A 15,706-nucleotide genomic window follows, 5' to 3' on the forward strand; every position below is an offset into this window, starting at 1 on the left:
TTGTCTGATGACTGTAACTTACCCTGTTGTTGGTGGGAATCAGGGTGGAGTTGATGATCATGTGAGAAAAAAAAATTGGTGACAGTGGACGGAATGGGATTAATGAGATTCTTCTAAAGTCTGCCATAGGCTCTAGAAGCCACATGGCCTCCTTCCTCCTGATGAGAAATTCCACCAATTCTGTTTGTTACTCTTGCATGCTTTATGTATTACAAACTAAAGTACAAACTCTTGATTCAAGAATTAAGATGTTATGTAGATTCAAAGTACCAGTACAGTAAAACCCCTCATATCTGATACCCATGGGGATTGGTAGATGCTGGATAAATGTACTTGAGACTTCCTCTTACAAAGCCTAACTAATACATCTGCATTGAGAATAAACGGTTTAAAAGGCATAAATACTATAGTGTACTTACACTGAACAAACTTCACTTGGATGAATATATTAACATTAAAGCATTTTACTTTATTTTCAGTCACATTCTTTGAAAACATTTAACTGTCGTTCCATGGAGCCGACCAAAAGACGAACAATAACATTACTGATAATTAACCCCCCCCCCCCGCCCCCTCACCCCTGATGTTTACAGATAAAGCCTCTGACTGGGACGACTTACTAATCAGGGATAAGGAGATACTTTAAGAGAGTCACCCCATCAGTGAGCGGCATCAACTAACTCTTCATCCTGGGTGTCGCCATTGCTGTTTCACACAACTTTATTCAAACTGCTGCACGAGCAAAGCACTCACTGGCTGAATATTTGTTCCCATCTTCACCAAAATTTTATGTGTTACTTCAGAGACATTTACTTTATAATTTTAAACTTCCATATTTTTTACCTATTATTTTACTCATTTATTTGTTTTCTTTTTTTTGCCGGTTGCTTGAAATCTGGGTACCAGGGAACTGTAACCCAAAGGCTGGAAATCTGATTCCTTTTTATGAAAATACAGTGCAAATCAGGCAGAATCAGTGGAAGGGAGCAGAATTAGTTCTCAGTTTGTTGGTGTGATACAAGAAATGATTAAATGTCATCAATTCAGAATTCAAGACGCACAAATCACTAATTACTGCATACACGTATTGTAACATTTCATACATACCTCTACAGTTACAGTATCGTTTGTGTCACATCTATTCTTCTGCAACTGGAGGACTTGAGTTGTCCCCAGTAATATCCCATTTCTTGTCTCATTGCAAAATTCATTCAATGGTACATTATTCACAAAAATCTGCAAAAAATATTATATTTCTGTCAGTAACAATGAAAGAACAGCTTTTTTAAAAAAATGTGAAAAATTGATTTTGAAACAACATTGTGATTACACTCTTTTATAAAAACATTGGGCTACCTAACTCTTTCCTTGTGTAATAGATTGACATTTAATAAGAGATGTTTTTGCAGTGTAGTATTTCATGTTATGGACAAGAGATATGAAGAGCTGAGCCTAAATCATATCATGGTGCACAGTTAAAAGAGAAGATCAGTTTGAATGAAAAGCTGGGATAATAACAGTAATGAGATAGAAAAATTCAAGGTTATCAGGCAAAGTCAATATGATTTTCTGAAAGGGAAATCACGTCTGACCAAGTTATTTGAAGTTTTTGTTTTAAGAAGCATCATGTCATACTGGTAAAAGAAAACCAAGGGATATACATGCTTAGATTTCTAGAAAATATCATATGAGGTGCCACATCAAAGGTTAATGTGGAAAATAAAAGCTCATATTGCAGCATGTATTAGTGTGGATAGAGGTCGGCGGGCAAATAGGAAATAGATAGTCAGCATAAATGTACTATTTCTGGTTGAGAAGATGGCACAATTTACATTAAGAAAGCAATAATGAGGCTACGAAGGTATGTAGTTAAGTGAGTGAGCAAATATCTTGTAAATGGAGTCTAATGCAGGAAAGGGTAAAATTGTTCATTTGGGCAGTAAAAAAATACATACAAAGAGATGAAGAATGCTTCGAGATGGATTAGAGAGGTATGGAGGGCTATGGACTGGGTGCAGGTCAGTGGGACTTGGCAAAAAAAAATGGTTCGGCACAGACTTGAAGGGCCGAAGAGGCCTGTTTCTGTCATAATATTCTATGGTTTTGTATGATTTGGAAAAGTCCAATGCGTATGCACCCCAAGTAATTAGGAAAGCTAACAGAAGGGGTTATTGCTCAGGAGATTTAAAACAAATGTTTCTGATATATAGGGCACTGATGAAGTCTTATTTGGAATACTGGGTACGATGTTGGTCTCTTTAATTAAGGCAGGATGTATATGCTTTGAAGTAGCTTGGAAAAGTTTACTGGATGACACCTGGAATGGGCAAGGGGCCTCAAAATGGAAAGATTGTATGGCTAAATGGATATTCACTGCTACTTGGAAGAGTGAGAGAGAATTTGACTGAAACATCTGAAATCAAGGGTGGATCCACAGAGATGACTTTCTCTTACAACAGAATCCAGTATTAGGGGTCACAGTTAACAATAACAGGCCACTCACATAAGGCAGATTAGATGATTTATTTTATTGACAGAGAATCACAAGTCTTTGGAACTCTTTTACACAAAGGGCAGAGGAAACAGAATCTGAGAACACTTTTATGACAGAGATATCCAAATATTTGACAAGCAAAGCAGTGAAATGTATGGGTGGACAGGAATGTGAAATCACAATCTAATCAGCCACCCCAACGTTAATTGGTGGGGCAGGCTTTAGCAGGCTGAGTGACTTATACCTTCCTCTGATGTGTTCACATGGCTGACATTGATTTCTCTGCATTATTAGAAAAATGAGGTTCATTCCCAAAGGGGACAGATTTGGAACAAACCCACTTGCTAAAATTTGGGCATATATGAGCAAAGAAATGAGCTGCTGGAGGAACTCAGTGGGTGAACCAGCACATTTGGAGACAAAGGGGTGGCCAATGTTTCAGGATGAGATCCTACATCAGGTCTGTAAGGCCCTGCAGATGGACAGCATAAACAAAATGCAAACCCACCATTAAATAGCATCCTAATAATGTAGCATATCCTTCAGCTGAACCACACTGCATCAAACCAATGAAGTCTGGCACCTCCAAGTTCAAGCACAGTTTTTAATCCAACAGCTGTCAGGACTCAAACCTCTTTTGGTACTCTACACCTAACCATAAAGTTCCCCAGGGCTGCCAAAAGATCTATCAGCATGACTGAAATGCTTCTAATTTTTCTGCACTAACAGTAACTGTGAATATTAATTTTTCCTTTGATATTTATTATCACCTTTTCTGCCATGCATTTGTAGTAATTTAAATTTTTATGGTTCAGTTTTGTGCATCTTAGGTACCTGTTTCACTGTAACAAGAAAGAATTTTGGTGCCTCTGTGTATTGCACTTAAATACATGACAATAAAGTCTCATTGAACATTGCTCCTGACATTTTCCACAGCAGCATCTTAGGATCAATCATTTCGAGCTGCTGCATCGCAGGCTTTCAATCAGAATATAAAATAGTTGCATGATTTCAGTTCCTCTTGTAGCTCCTCAGTTCATTGTCAAAGATTTGGATGATTCTCAGGCATGGGCTCCAAAACTACCACCATATATAGTTTGTCATTCCACTTGAGTTGCAAGGCTATCATCCTCTATTTTTTTTTAAAAATCCAGATTATGCTAAAACACAGAAAAAGGGACAAATCCAATGATTGGAATGCAAACAATGGCTTTCATCCTTCAGTGCGATCTGGCGACATCCCCTGTCAATCAGCCCCATTTCCATTGCCAAGCCTAAGACACAAAAGTCTGCAGACACTGTGGTTGAAGTAAAAACACCCTGCTGGAGAAAGTCAGCAGATCAAACAGTGTCCTTTATATAGCAAAAATAAAAATACTTAACCGATGTTTCAGGCCATTATCATTCACCATCAAAACCCTGGTTGGGAATTGCAGGGAGAAAGGTTTGGACTAGGCTAAGGGGAAAGATTCACTGCTGAGTAGAACTGGACCAACCATACGTATCCTGCAACTCCCAAGTGCAGGACAAGTTGTGTATCCAGTGGTGAATGACTCACACCCCAACTCCCCTAAACCCTTCTTCCATTTAAAAAGTGAAAATGGAAGTGTTTTCACATTAAATAAGCTCAACACCATCCAAGACAAAGCAGCTTATTCAATTAGCATCCCAATCTCCACTTAAAAATTCTGGAAAACATCATTATGCAGTGTACAGCATCCACAAGAGGCAGTGCAACAATCAGCCAGGGCAACAGCATCTCCCATGCCCTGAATATCCTCCACCTAGATGAACTACAGCAGCATCACCCTCCACATCTCCCTTCATGTCACAGCCCATCCAGACATGGAACTATTTTGCTCCTTTATAATACCTTGAAGAAAGGCTTAGGCCCAAAGCCTCAGTAAAATATCTTTACCTCCCAGGGACGCTGCGAGACCTGCTGAGTTCCTCCTGCACTTTTGAGTTTATGTGACAATCGCAACATCTCCAGATTTTAGTATTACACTGCTCCTGACTGTGGCTGACTCCCAATGCTGGAATCCCAACCTGGTATCACTATCACCACTGGATAGAATGCAGTGATCCATGAAGACAGCTCACTACCATTGCAGTGAACTGGGATTCCCTGATAGTCTGTTGTGTTGATAGCTGGTTCCACCCCATCTGCTCACATGTAATCCCGCCTCAATCCAGAACCCTTCTGAAGATTACTGTGAGACCCTACCTTCAGTTATAAGCTAATAAAAGGGTTTGTTCTCCCTCCAGGTGTGAGAGCTTTTATTCACGCTACAATTTTATTAGCTTATTCCCTAGTAGATGGGAGCGTTACTCAAGCCAGGTATGTTGCTGATAGACCTTCTGTCCCCCGATGCAGCTGAGGAGTTCATGTACTGGCTTGACTGCTTCTAGGCCTACCTGAACGCGACCAGAGATGTCTTCCACACCAATGAACTCAGGAGATCCGCACTCATTTCGAAGTTAGGAACGAAAGGGTATGCAGTCATCAGGGACTGCACTACATATGACGCTGCCATCGAGGTGTTGAAGTCTTGGTACACAACCAGCCTGCTGCAGGGGGCAACCTCTGTACCTGCAGGAGTATAAGGGGACAGGACAACACCTGGCCGGCTGCTAATCAGTCAGCCTAAATGGATCAAGCACCACCCGGTCGGGTGTCAATCACCCTTCGGGATATAAGCCTGTGCTGGCCTCCCGAGGCCTCACACTGAGTTGCTGCAGCCACAGCCAGCCTGGCTCTGTGGAGGTTTTTGTGGATTAAAGCCAGTTGTTCAGTCTTTACCTTGTGTGTGTCTGATTTTGTCTAACAGTGCATCACAACCTGAAGTCACAAAACAAGGTCCTAGGGAGGCACCAACTCACTCTACATCGCCAACAGCCATGAGAGACCATCGATGACTACCTGCTGGATCTGTGGGCGCTTGCCAAGAAGTGCAGGTACGAAGCAGCTACAGGCCACGTTTGTGAAGAAGAACAGATCCGGCAACTCTAGCTGTGGGGGTCTGCTCGAAGTACATGAGGCAGCGACTGCTAGAGTCGAGTAAGAAGGACCTTGCTAGTCATGTTGAATTGGCCAAATTGTTGGAACAGGTCAAGCTCAAGAATGATGACCTCAAAGCCAGTGAGCTTGCTCACCCAGGTGACCCCCTTCAAGGACCGGCTGCTTCCACTACCCCTGCCCTAACGGCTGTCGCTTCCTGTGCTCGGGAGCGCTCCCATGCTAGGGAGTGGTTTTTCTGTGGCAAGAGCCAGCACCCCTGATCTCGTTGCCCAGCTAAAGACTTTGTTTGCTCCAGCTGTGGCAAGAAAGGACATTAGATGAGGGTTTGCTGTGCAAGGGGAAGGCCGGAGAAGTTCACACCTGCACGGATCCTGGATCCAATTCCAGCACAAAGCTGTCTGCCCCGAATTCACCGAAACCCACTTGCTATGCTACACACCGATGGAGGGTGGCAGTGAGGAAACTGTGCGAAAAGGCTCAGCGGCCATCTTGCCACGACTCAAATTAAAACAGCGCCATCATCATTGGAGGAATGAGAGCAGCCATCTTGGCACACCTTGAGGCCGATGCCATCTTACCCATGCAGGGCAACCCAGGACAGTGGGGGCCACTCGAGTGAGGAGTATGGAGTCTCCGAGGCCCTGGCCTTGATGGATCTAGATCAGGACAGGCCTTACCAGCTCAGCAATTCCATAGTGACTGTGAAGGTAAACGGATATTCCACTAAATGCCTAATCAACACAGGCTCTACTGAAAGCTACATAGACTCACAGACTATGCAGGAATACAAACTAAAGATGTATCCTTCCAATTATCGAATATTCCTTGCATCTCATTCATATTCTACGCGTATTCAACAACATTGTATAGTGCATTTGTCATTTGAAGGGGGGGAATTTTGTAAAATTCGCCTGTCTGTACTTGATGAATTGTGTGCTCTGGTGTTGTTGGGTCTTGACTTTCTGTGTCACCTTAAAAGCATGACCTTGGAGTATTCTGGTCCCCTTCCCCCTGTTCGCTCCTCACTGACCAGCACTCGGCCGCATTCATGTTCAATAATGTCAAGAGGGGAAAAATCAAAAACGACAAGATTGCTAGGTGGAAGATTGAGCTCGCCACCTACAGTTATGATATTGCCTATCGGACAGGAGCTCTTAATGACCCTCCAGATGCCTTATCCAGAGGAAGCTGTGCCTCAGCACACACCGGCCAACTGCAGCCCCTGCATAACGAACTCCACCTTCTAGGGGTCACCCGCATGGCTCATTTTGTCAAAGCGCGCAATCCGCCCTACTCCATGGAAGACACCAGGGAAATAACCAGGTCTTTCCAGATCTGTGCAAAGAGCAAGCCGCACTTCTACCACCCCACAAAGGCACACCTGATCAAGTCATCCAGGCCCTTCAAATGGCTCAGTGATGATTTTATGGGACCTCGCCCCTCTACGAACAGGAACACTTTCTTCTTCTCTATCACTGACGAGTACTCCCACTTCCCGTTCACCGTTCCATGTCCAGACAGGTCCACTTTGTCAGTCATAAAGGACCTAGACTCCATTTTCATTCTGTTTGGGTATCCCAGCCATATTCATAGTGATCGGGGCTCATCCTTTATGAGTGACGAGCTACATCAGTACCTGCTGGTGAGGGGCATCGCATCCAGCAAGACTACTAGATACAACTCCCAGGGGAGTGGGCAGGTTGAAAAGGAGAATGCCACAATCTGGAAGGCTGTCAAACTGGCCCTGAAGTCAAAAGGCCTTACAGACTCACACTGGCAGGAAGTCCTCCCTATGGCGCTCCATTCCATTCGGTCACTACTATGTACCATGACCAATGCTACTCCTCACGAGCTCCTATTCAATTTCGAAATAAGATCAGCATCAGGAACTACACTCCCAATCTGGCTCACGACTCCTGGTCCAGTCTTTCTCAGGAAGGGCATGAGGAAAAGCAAGACCAACCCCCTGGTGGATAGGGTGAAACTGCTCCACGCCAATCCCACATACGCCTACAAGGAGTACCCAGATGGCAGGGAGGACACCGTCTCCATCAGGGACTTGGCACCCGACAGAACAGAGGGTCCGTTGCCTCAAGCCACGGAGCTCATACTCGCCACTTCCAGTCAGCCTTGAGGGATCTGGTTCAGGAGGAAAGTGCATCCCCCTCCACCACTGAGTCGGAGACCCAGCCCACCTCTCCTCCCTCAGAAGGGGACCCGGTGACCCAAGGAGTCCTAGGCCCTCTGATGCTGAAGTGCTCCACCGGGATCTCCAGACCCTCGGACCGCTTAAATGTGTAAATTTGTAAATAACTATATTTTTTTTACTTTTTTTCTTCTCTGAACCCATGTTCTCTGTCTTCATCCACAGACCCTAATTCTACAGGAAGGGGTGAATGCAGTGAACTGGGATTCACTGTTAGAGTGTTGTGCTGATGGTTGGCCCTGCCCCCCCAGTTTCCTGCCTAAACCCTTCTGATGACTACTGTGAAACCCTACCCCCAGTTATAAACTAATAAAAGCCTTTGTTCTCCCTCCAGTCCTGAGAGCTTTTATTCACGCTATAACCATCTACTAAAGGGCAACAGGAAATGATGCCACTAACTGTGAATGAGTATATTTTAAAATAAATCTCAACTAATGTACTTAATTATTTTTAGCATGTTGAAACAGGTCAGCAAATTACTCAGATAAAGCAACCTGCCACAAATATTCTAATTTTCAACAAAAAAGCCCCTTAATGATTCTCTCTAGGCAACTAAGGACAGGTAATAAATACCCATCTTGTTGATAATGTACACTTTAGCAAGAGAAACCAAAAATCTTTTAGCAACATGAGCATCAAATGTTCCATGTCAATTCATTCAGCTAAAAAAAAACGAGAGCAACAGTAACACAACTTACTGTTTAAAACGTTCTTCCTAAATTATTGTCTGTACACAGGAGAAGTGATCGAACACATTAGCTCAACCACAGTCTCATGAGAAAGCAGCTGCAAAGAGAAAACCAACCTCCTCCATGTTAAAGAACAGCTGCCCTCTCTTTTGGGATTTAATAGCTGTGAACCAAACAAAAAAAAATACAAATTCAGGGGGCTCGAACAAGCATGTTATTGCCTCAACAGAAAACAATAAAAGGGCTAATATCAATTAATGTAATTTCAGACTCAATGAGGTTAGTTACAGGATAAGAAATTTCTAGAGCCTATCAAGGCATTAGTATGATCATATTAAGGACCGAACCCTGTTATAACATGTTCACAGCCAAAGAATAATTAGTTAAAAGGATATTAAATCTAACTCTAATAACTTTGCTTAAAAAAAAATACACAGATCAAATTTGCATCTACATGGGTTAATTTTGGTGTTGCTTGAGCACATCTTTACCAACTTCCTAAATGTCTGCAGGAGCCAAATTATTTTTTAAAGCCCATTACGTAGTTGAGCACAGATTTATTTTTGGCTTATTGACAGTTGAATAAGTCCAAAACACACATGAACTTTTAAATATTCCTTTTTGTCCTCTTCTTCTGATCTAATGGATTGAAGCAAATGAACAAAGTACTAGCAGCAAACAGAAGGTGACCTACTGTGAACCACAACACATTGGCTTTGATCTATACAATGGTAAGGTTGTATCACCTTTAGAGGAGGATGATTACAAGGTAAAGTGCACCAGAGAAGAGCAGGGTCACAGAATGAGAACCATCAACATCCATTGCTGCTCTCGGGACCGTGCCTGCCGCACAGTCTGCCTCAGACTCGATGAGGATCCAAGGTGACGCTGCAGGCTAAGGTTACAGCATTAATTGGGAAGAGATGCAGAGAGGGTTGGGGGATGAGCAGAATTATTTTTTATAATCAAGAGTGCACAGTTTGAAAAGATGGTGAGAAATGATTCAACAACAGAAATGGAAAAAAATATGGGACTCAGGCAAAGGTTTAGATGGATAGTTTTAACAGAATAGGTGCATGACTCCACAATTCCACAAAGCTATGCTTTCTAGTGGCATTTAACTTGCAGTTATACATTGCATCATTTTGTGCACCTGCAATTGATGTAACAGTGGAATAGCTACCATGCAGATACAAAGCTTGTTCCATAGAAACATAGAAGATAGGAGCAGGAGTAGGTCATTCGGCCCTTCGAGCCTGCTCCGCCATTCAATGAGATCATGGCTGATCTTAAAAGTTCAGTACCCCGTCCCGCCTTCTCTCCGTAACCCTTAATTCCCTTATACTGAAGAAATAGATCTAATTCCCTCTTAAATATATTTAATGAACCTGCCTCCACTGCCCTCTGTGGCAATGAATTCCACAGATTCACCACCCTCTGGGTAAAGAAATTCCTCCACATCTCGGTTCTAAATGGTTTGCCTATTATCCTCGAACCATGGTCCCGGGTTCTGGACTCCCCCACCATTGGAAACATCCCTTCCGCATGCATTCTGTCCAGTCCTGCCAGAATTTTATATGTCTCTATGAGATCCCCTCTCAATCTTCTAAACTCCAGCGAGTACAATCCCAATTTGCGCAATCTTTCCTCATAAGTCATTCCTGCCATTCCAGGTATCAGCCTGGTGAATCGCCTTTGCACTCCCTCCATTGCAAGAACATCCTTCCTCAGATAAGGCGACCAAAACTGCACACAATACTCCAGGTGTGGGTCTCACCAAGGCTCTCTAAGTAAGGTATCCTTATTCCGAGACTCAAACCCTCTTGATATGAAGGCCAACATTCCATTTGCCTTTTTAACCGCCTGCTGTACCTGCATGCTCGCCTTCAGAGACTGGTGCAGAAGAACCCCTAGGTCTCTCTGCACTTCCCCATCTCCCAATCTATTGCCATTCAAATAGTAATCTGCCCTCCAGTTTGTCTTACTGTGATAGTACAGATCTATCACCAATGTATATAGTGTATATAGTTACAGTATCTAGACTGTGCTTACAATGATTGACTGAGAGCTTAGCCACGCCTACTGTCTGGGCCTTAAAGGGTTGTGTCCCTAGCCAGGTCGGATCATTCCGGACTGGTCGGCCACCTGTGAAGAGCTCCTGTCTTTTGCTAATAAAAGCCTTGGTTTGGATCAACAAGTCTTTGATTCTTTCGACGAGCTCTACAATTTTATTAGCAAAAAGAAAAAAGAATTTTTTTTAAAGGGATGGAGCGTTTGACTTGGCCAGAAAAACTTGATATTGACCCACAGTCGGCTACAGCCTTCAAAGCCTTTAAATTCTGGCTGCTGAACTTTGAAAACTTCCTGAGATTCATTTGGGTGGAGGAGGATAACCAGCGTCTAACAGCATTGTTGTTTATGGTGTCCTTGAGAGTCTCCTAGAACATCCAGGATGAGACCACTTACACTGCAGCCATAAAGGTACTGAAAGAACTGTATGAGCAACCGGTGAACAGAGTTCATGCCCGGCTCGTGCTTGCGTCAAGGAAGCAAAAGCCCGGCGAGTCCAGCAGGGCATATTTACAAGTATTAAAGGCGTTGGGCAAGGACTGTAACTGTGTTGACAAAACTGCTGCCGAGATCACTAGCAACCTCGTCCGGGATGCCTATGTGGCCGGGCTCCGATCGAACGAAGTGAGGCTGCGCTTGCTCAAGCAAGGGGTAGAAAAACTAGAGGACGTGGCCCGGTTTGCAATCACAATAGAGGATGCAGCCTTAAAGTCCACGAGTTCTCTAGGGACTGGACCCCTCGTTCTGATGTGAGTAGAGTGCCCTTCTACCCTACCACCCCCCGAGATACTGACGGCCTGTCGGCTGCTGCTACACTGCCCCCTGCGAACCTAAAATGTTATTTCTGCGGGAGGGAAAAACACAGCAGGTCCCAGTGCCCAGCAAGAAAAGCCAGGTGCCAGAAGTGCCTTAAAAACGGCCACTTTGCTGCAGTCTGTAGGTCTAAAATGGCCACCGGCAAACACAGTGCCTCCTGTGAAGCCCAACCGCCACTATCCCATTCAAACTCTTCTTCCCCAGAGCTCTCATCCAATGAGAGCGAGGGCTCCCCTGCACGGCAACACCTGACGTCACGGAGACACCGAACCCGGAAGGGGCTGCTGCTGCCTGCTCCCCATCTGCCGCTGCCTACACCGCCGCCGATGCGGCCACCACGACCGGCTGGGGACCCGCCGCGGCCAACCAGGTACTCACCCTAGCGTCCGTCGCTGACGACCGCCGGGGGCTGACCGCCGCGACCGACTACCTACCCACCGCCAACCGCGAGCAACTACAAACCCCACTACTTACCTTTCATCTGCCGACGCTGCCACAACAGCACTTCCGGGAGGTCCTCCAACCTGCTCCTCCAGCGCTGATACGTCTATGACGTCATCACGCGGAACTCTCCTGTCATCTGGATCAGTGGCTGCTTCTATAACACTAAACCAGCAATGCTCTCATCCCCTCACTAAAGCAATGGAACTGATTCAAGTGCATGGACACTATACCAGTTGCTTATTTGACTCTGGGTCAACTGACAGTTTTATCCGCCCAGATCTGGCCCTCCTTTGGGGACTTGACATTATCGCCACTACCCAGAGGATCTCATTAGCGATGAGGTCGCACTCGACCGGGATAAAGGGGTATTGCATCGCCAGTCTGGAAGTACAGGACGCAACGGTCACCCACTTCAAATTATTCGTCCTTCCTCAATTGTGCGCCCCAGTGTTACTGGGATTAGACTTTCAGTGTCAGTTCCGAACAGTGTCCCTACATTTTGGGGGACCCCACGCCCCCCTCTCGGTCTGCCATCGCCCCACCCCCGAAGCACCCGAGCAACCCGCCCCCATGCCCCGGGGCCAATCCTGCGGCCTTTCCACACTCCGGATTGCCCCGTCAGCACTCTTCGCAAACCTCACCCCTGGCTGGAAGCCTGTGGCCACCAGAAGTCGGCAATATAGTTACGAAAACAGGCAATTCATTAGGAGTGAGGTGCATAGATTGCTGGATGAGGGCATCATCGAACCCAGTTCAAGTCCCTGGACAGCCCAGGTGGTGGTTGTCAAGAATGGGGAAAAGCTACGGATGGTGGTCGACTATAGCCAGACCATTAACCGCTTCATGCTCCTGGATGAGTACCCACTGCCACACATCATGGATGTTGTGAACCAGATCGCCCAATACCGCATATTCTCCACCATTGACCTACGTTCGGCCTACCACCAGCTCCCGATCCGCTGTGAGGACCGACCATCCACGACCTTCGAAGCGAATGGGCGGCTGTATCAATTTCGCAGGGTACCATTCGGGGTCACGAATGGTGTCGCGGTCTTCCAGCGGGAAATGGACCGGATGGTGGACCAGAACAGGCTAACCGCTACCTTCCCGTATCTGGACAATATCACCATCTGCGGCCATGCTACGCAGGACCACGACGCCAACCTAGACAAATTTCTTCAAACTGTCCGTCGGCTGAACCTGACTTACAATTTGGACAAGTGTGTCTTCCGGACCACACGACTCGTGATTCTAGGTTGCGTGGTGGAGAACGGGATAGTCATGCCAGATCCTGACCACATGCGTCCCCTAATGGACTTACCCCCCACCCCCATACCCAGAAAGCGCTCAAACGCTGCCTGAGCCTTTTCTCATATTATGCCCAATGGGTTCCACACTACGCCGACAAGGCGCGTCCTCTTATCAAGACCACCTCCTTTCCCCTCTTGACCGAAGCCAGAGCGGCTTTCGATCGAATCAAATCCGACATCGCCGTTGCGACGCTGCACGCGATCGATGAGTCTATCCCGTTTCAAGTCGAGAGTGATGCATCCGACTTCGCCCTGGCAGCCACCTTGAACCAGGCCGATCGGCCTGTAGCCTTCTTCTCCAGAACCCTCCAGGGTCCAGAGAGTAGACACTCCTCGATCGAGAAGGACGCCCAGGCCATCATTGGAGACATTACCTCGCTGGGAGGCGCTTTACACTGTTAACTAATCAACGCGCGGTCTCCTTCATGTTCAGCAACGCCCAGCATGGTAAGATAAAAAAGGACAAAATCGGCAGATGGCGAATCGAACTCTCCACCTTTAACTATGACATCCTGTACCGGGCTGGTAAGCTCAACAACCCACCTGACGCGCTCTCCAGGGGGACATGCGCCAGCATACAGATGGACAGACTACAGAAACTCCATGAGGCGCTCTGTCATCCAGGGGTCACTAGGTTTGCTCACTTTGTGAAGGCGCGCAACCTACCCTACACAGTCAAGGAGATCCGCTCCATGACCCGAGCCTGTTCGGTGTGCGCTGAATGCAAGCCCCACTTCTTCCGTCCAGATAACTCCCACGTTATCAAAGCCACCCGCCCCTTCGAGCGTCTTAGCGTAGACTTTAAGGGGCCCCTACCGTCGACCAACTGTAATAACTACATCCTTACGGCCATCGACGAGTACTCCCGCTTCCCGTTTGCTGTGCCCTGCCCAGACACCACTGCCACCTCAGTGATACAGGCACTTCACAGTATTTTCGCCATTATCGGGTACCCTAATTCCATCCACAGTGACAGGGGGTCATCATTCATGAGCACAGAGCTGCAACAGTACCTTCTGGAGTGTGGTATCGCTTCAAGCAGGACCACGAGCTATAACCCACGCGGTAACGGCCAGGTCGAGAGGGAGAATGCCACCGTGTGGAGAGCGGTTACACTGGCTCTCCGGTCTAAAGGTCTCCCCACCTCGCACTGGCAGGAGGTTCTCACTAGTGCCTTACACTCCATCCGCTCTCTCCTATGTACCGCAACAAATGCCACCCCCCCACGAAAGGATGTTCCTTTTCCCGAGGAAATCCGAATCAGGAACCACTGTACCGGCATGGCTCACCGTCCCTGGCCCCGTCCTTTTGCGACGCCACGTCCGGCACTCAAAGAACGACCCCTTGGTCGACCGAGTGACTCTACGCCCCGCGAACCCGCATTATGCCTACGTTGAGTTCCCAGATGGGCGGGAGGACACTGTTTCGGTGCGGGACCTAGCTCAGGACGCGGTAGACCCAGCAAACCCCCCAACCCTACCTTCCCCAACTCTTTATTCCCCAGGCCCCATGCCGCAACAGAAGGACCAACAGCACCCCAATGACCTGGGCCACCCTGCCGACAACACGACTGGGGAATTGAGCGAAGGAGCGGTTGCACCCGATGAGCCCGCTGGCGATACCACTCCAGCGACCCCAATCCTGGCACCACGGCGGTCATGCCGGATGGTCAGACCCCCTGACCACTACTGTCCTTAACCTACCCCTTCCTTTCATTCTCTCCCTCGTTTTTTTGTTTTTTTTTTCCAGGGTCAGTTCTCCAAGAAGTGGTGAATGTGATAGTACAGATCTATCACCAATGTACATAGTGTATATAATTACAGTATCTAGACTGTGCTTACAGCGATTGGCTGAGAGCTTAGCCACGCCTACTGTCTGGGCCTTAAAGGGTTGTGTCCCTAGCCAGGTTAGATCATTCCGGACTGGTCGACCACCTGTGGTTTGGATCAACAAGTCTTTGATTCTTTCGACGAGCTCTACAATTACCAAAGTGTATAACCTTACATTTATCCACATTGTAGTGCATTTGCCATGTATCTGCCCAGTCCCTCAATTTATCCAAATCACATTGGAGCTTCCTCACCCCCTCTTCAGTGCACACAACCCCTCCTAGCTTTGTGTCATCTGCAAATTTGGAGATATTACATCCAATCCCCTCATCGAGATCATTAATGTAAATTGTGAACAGCTGGGGTCCCAGTACAGATCCCTGTGGCACCCCACTGGTCACCACCTGCCACTCAGAAAATGAGCCGTTTATCCCAACTCTCTCTCTTCTATCTGCCAGCCAGTTCTCAATCCACATCAATACCTTGCCCCCAATCCCATGAGCCTTGATTTTGCATGCCAGTCGTTTATGTGGGACCTTATTGAAGGCCTTTTGGAAATCCAGGCACAGCACATCCACTGGCTCTCCCCCATTTATTTTACCTGTCACCATCTCAAAGAATTCCAATAGATTTGTCAAGCACGATTTACCTTTTGTAAATCCACGTTGACTCTGTCTGATCCCTTCTCTGCTAGTCATATGCTCTGCTATTACATCCTTAATAATGGATTCCATAATTTTGCCCACTACTGATGAAAGCCTCACCAGCCTATAATTCCCCGCTTTTTTCTCTACCCCCCCCTCCTTTTTAAATAGTGGGGTAACAT

At 46.5% G+C, this 15,706-nt stretch overlaps 1 protein-coding gene across 1 annotated transcript in view; it reads right to left on the reverse strand.

Moving 5' to 3' along the window:
* stab1 (stabilin 1) overlaps positions 1-15,706 on the reverse strand; it is a 240,380-nt gene that overhangs the window by 75,635 nt on the left and 149,039 nt on the right. Inside the window, exon 35 of the mRNA XM_069937203.1 lies at positions 1,108-1,236. Coding sequence (XP_069793304.1) covers positions 1,108-1,236 — 129 coding nt within the window. The remainder of the gene's footprint in view (positions 1-1,107; positions 1,237-15,706) is intronic.

The sequence above is a fragment of the Narcine bancroftii genome, chromosome 5, assembly GCF_036971445.1.
Source record: "Narcine bancroftii isolate sNarBan1 chromosome 5, sNarBan1.hap1, whole genome shotgun sequence".
In the NCBI taxonomy this organism is placed as follows: domain Eukaryota; kingdom Metazoa; phylum Chordata; class Chondrichthyes; order Torpediniformes; family Narcinidae; genus Narcine; species Narcine bancroftii.